This window comes from Acanthisitta chloris, unplaced genomic scaffold (assembly GCF_000695815.1).
Source record: "Acanthisitta chloris isolate BGI_N310 unplaced genomic scaffold, ASM69581v1 scaffold12979, whole genome shotgun sequence".
Lineage (NCBI taxonomy): Eukaryota > Metazoa > Chordata > Aves > Passeriformes > Acanthisittidae > Acanthisitta > Acanthisitta chloris.
Window position 1 is genome coordinate 1 of NW_008690896.1, and position 2,656 is coordinate 2,656.

General features: G+C 56.4%; 1 protein-coding gene across 1 annotated transcript; it reads left to right on the forward strand.

Annotated features, from left to right (window-relative positions):
- Positions 1–166: 166 nt before the first annotated feature.
- LOC103809191 (myosin-6-like) lies at positions 167–2,589 on the forward strand (the record flags this gene model as incomplete). The annotated part of the gene is made up of 6 exons (XM_009082009.1): positions 167–305; positions 391–659; positions 1,623–1,793; positions 1,928–2,237; positions 2,320–2,390; positions 2,502–2,589. Coding segments are annotated over 6 exons (1,048 nt in total), but the record flags the coding sequence as incomplete, so codon positions are not given.
- Between the last annotated feature and the right edge of the window lie 67 nt (positions 2,590–2,656).

The following is a 2,656-nucleotide window of genomic DNA, read 5'->3' on the forward strand; positions in this document are numbered from 1 at the left end:
ATGGCTGGATGAGTCCATGGATGTTTGCGTCCATGGATAGTTGGATGAGTCCATGGAAGGTTGAGTCCATGGATGGCTGGATGAGTCCATGGATGGTTGAGTCCATGGATGGTTGGATGACTCCATGGATGGCTGGCTGGCTCCCTGGATGACCGTCTCCCCCCAGAGTGCCTTCGACGTGCTGGGCTTCACGGCGGAGGAGAAGGCCGGAGTGTACAAGCTGACGGGAGCCATCATGCACTTCGGCAACATGAAGTTCAAGCAGAAGCAGAGGGAGGAGCAGGCAGAGCCTGACGGCACCGAAGGTGTGTCAGCACGAGGCGGAGGACACGTCCCTGGCGGTCACCGAGCCGAGGTGACACCTGCCCACGTGTCATCTCCTCCCCCCAGACGCTGACAAATCAGCTTACCTGATGGGCCTCAACTCCGCCGACCTCCTCAAGGGCTTGTGCCACCCGCGGGTCAAGGTGGGCAACGAGTACGTCACCAAGGGGCAGAGTGTCCAGCAGGTCTACTACTCCATCGGGGCCCTGGCCAAGTCTGTCTACGAGAAGATGTTCAACTGGATGGTGGTGAGGATCAACAACTCCCTGGCCACCAAGCAGCCGCGACAATACTTCATCGGCGTCTTGGACATCGCCGGCTTCGAGATCTTCGACGTGAGGCCCAGATGGGTGGGGTTGGGCTCCTGGGAGGGGTTGGGCTGGGCCAGTTGGGGCTTGGGTGGGTCTACTGTGGAGTCATGGTGAGCTGGAGAGGAATGTTGGATTCTTTGGGTTGACCCTGATGGGTGTTGAGTTGATCCTATTGATCTTATTGGGTGTTGAGTTGACCCCATTGGGTGTTGTGTTGACCCCATTGGGTGTTGAGTTGACCCCATTGGGTTTCAGATTGACCCACTGACCCCACTGGGTATTGAGTGGACCCTGTTGACCCCACTGGGTGTTGTGTTGACCCCATTGGGTGTTGAGTTGACCCTCTTGGGTCTCAGATTCACCCCATTGATCCTGTTGAGTGTTGAGGTGACCCTATTGATCCTGTTGGGTGTTGTGTTGACCTCACTGGGTGTTGTGTTGACGCCATTGGGTGTTGAGTTGACCCTCTTGGGTCTCAGATTCACCCCATTGATCCTGTTGGGTGTTGTGTTGACCTCACTGACATCACTGGGTGCTGTGTTGACCTCACTGGGTGTTGTGTTGACCCCATTGGGTGTTGAGTTGGTCCTGTTGGGTCTCAGAATGACCCACTGACCTCATTGGGTGTTGAGTTGACCCTCTTGGGTCTCAGATTGACCCCATTGATCCTGTTGAGTGTTGAGTTGACCCCATTGATCCTGTTGGGTGTTGTGTTGACCTCACTGGGTGTTGTGTTGACCTCACTGACCTCACTTGGTGCTGTATTGACCCTATTGGGTCTCAGCTTGACCTCACTGATCCCATTGGGTGTTGTGTTACCCCATTGGATCTCAGATTGACCTCATTGGGTGTTGAGTTGACCCATTGACCCCATTGGGTGTTGAGTTGACCCATTGACCCCATTGGGTGTTGAGTTGAGCCCATTGGCCCCATTGGGTGTTGAGTTGACCCCTCCACCTCCCCCACCCCCTTTCTCTCCTGCCCCAGTTCAACAGCTTCGAGCAGCTCTGCATCAACTTCACCAACGAGAAGCTGCAGCAGTTCTTCAACCACCACATGTTCGTGCTGGAGCAGGAGGAGTACAAGAAGGAGGGGATTGAGTGGGAGTTTATCGACTTCGGCATGGACCTCCAGGCCTGCATTGACCTCATCGAGAAGGTACCTCCACCCCAGGACCTCCAGGGGCTGAGGGAGGAGGATCCATCCCCTGCAGACCCTCAGGGAGGAGCCACCACAGACTTTGAGGTCATCCTTGGTGTTCTCTGTGGCCAACAAAGTCTTCTCCTCCTCAGCCCATGGGGATCATGTCCATCCTGGAGGAGGAATGCATGTTCCCCAAGGCCTCAGACATGACCTTCAAGGCCAAACTCTACGACAACCACTTGGGCAAGTCCAACAACTTTGGGAAGCCGAGGAACATCAAGGGCAAAGCTGAGGCTCATTTCTCCCTCACCCACTACGCCGGAACCGTGGACTACAACATCCTGGGGTGGCTGGAGAAGAACAAGGACCCTCTCAACGAGACTGTGGTGGGACTCTACCAGAAATCTGCTCTCAAGCTCTTGGCCACACTCTTCTCCAGCTACACCGGGGGCGACGCCGGTGGGTGATGGGTGGGGGGAGAAGACAGTTGCCCACCAGGGTTGACTTTGGGTCACGTCTCACCTCATCTTCTCCACAGGAGGTGATGGTGGGAAGGGCAAAGGAGCCAAGAAGAAAGGTTCTTCCTTCCAGACAGTCTCAGCCTTGCACAGGGTGAGGGACCTGCGCAGCCTGGGGCAGGGAGAGGACAACCCCCGTGGCATGGAGGGTAGTCCCACCAGCCCAGAACTCCTCCCAGTGCTCAAGCTCATGTCTCCTCTCCAGGAGAACCTCAACAAGCTGATGGCCAACCTGAAGACCACCCACCCCCACTTCGTGCGCTGCCTCGTGCCCAACGAGCGCAAGGAACCAGGTGAGAAGGAGGTGGGGTGGGGTGGACATCGTGGTTCCACCATCCCCATGTCCATCTGTCCCTCCCC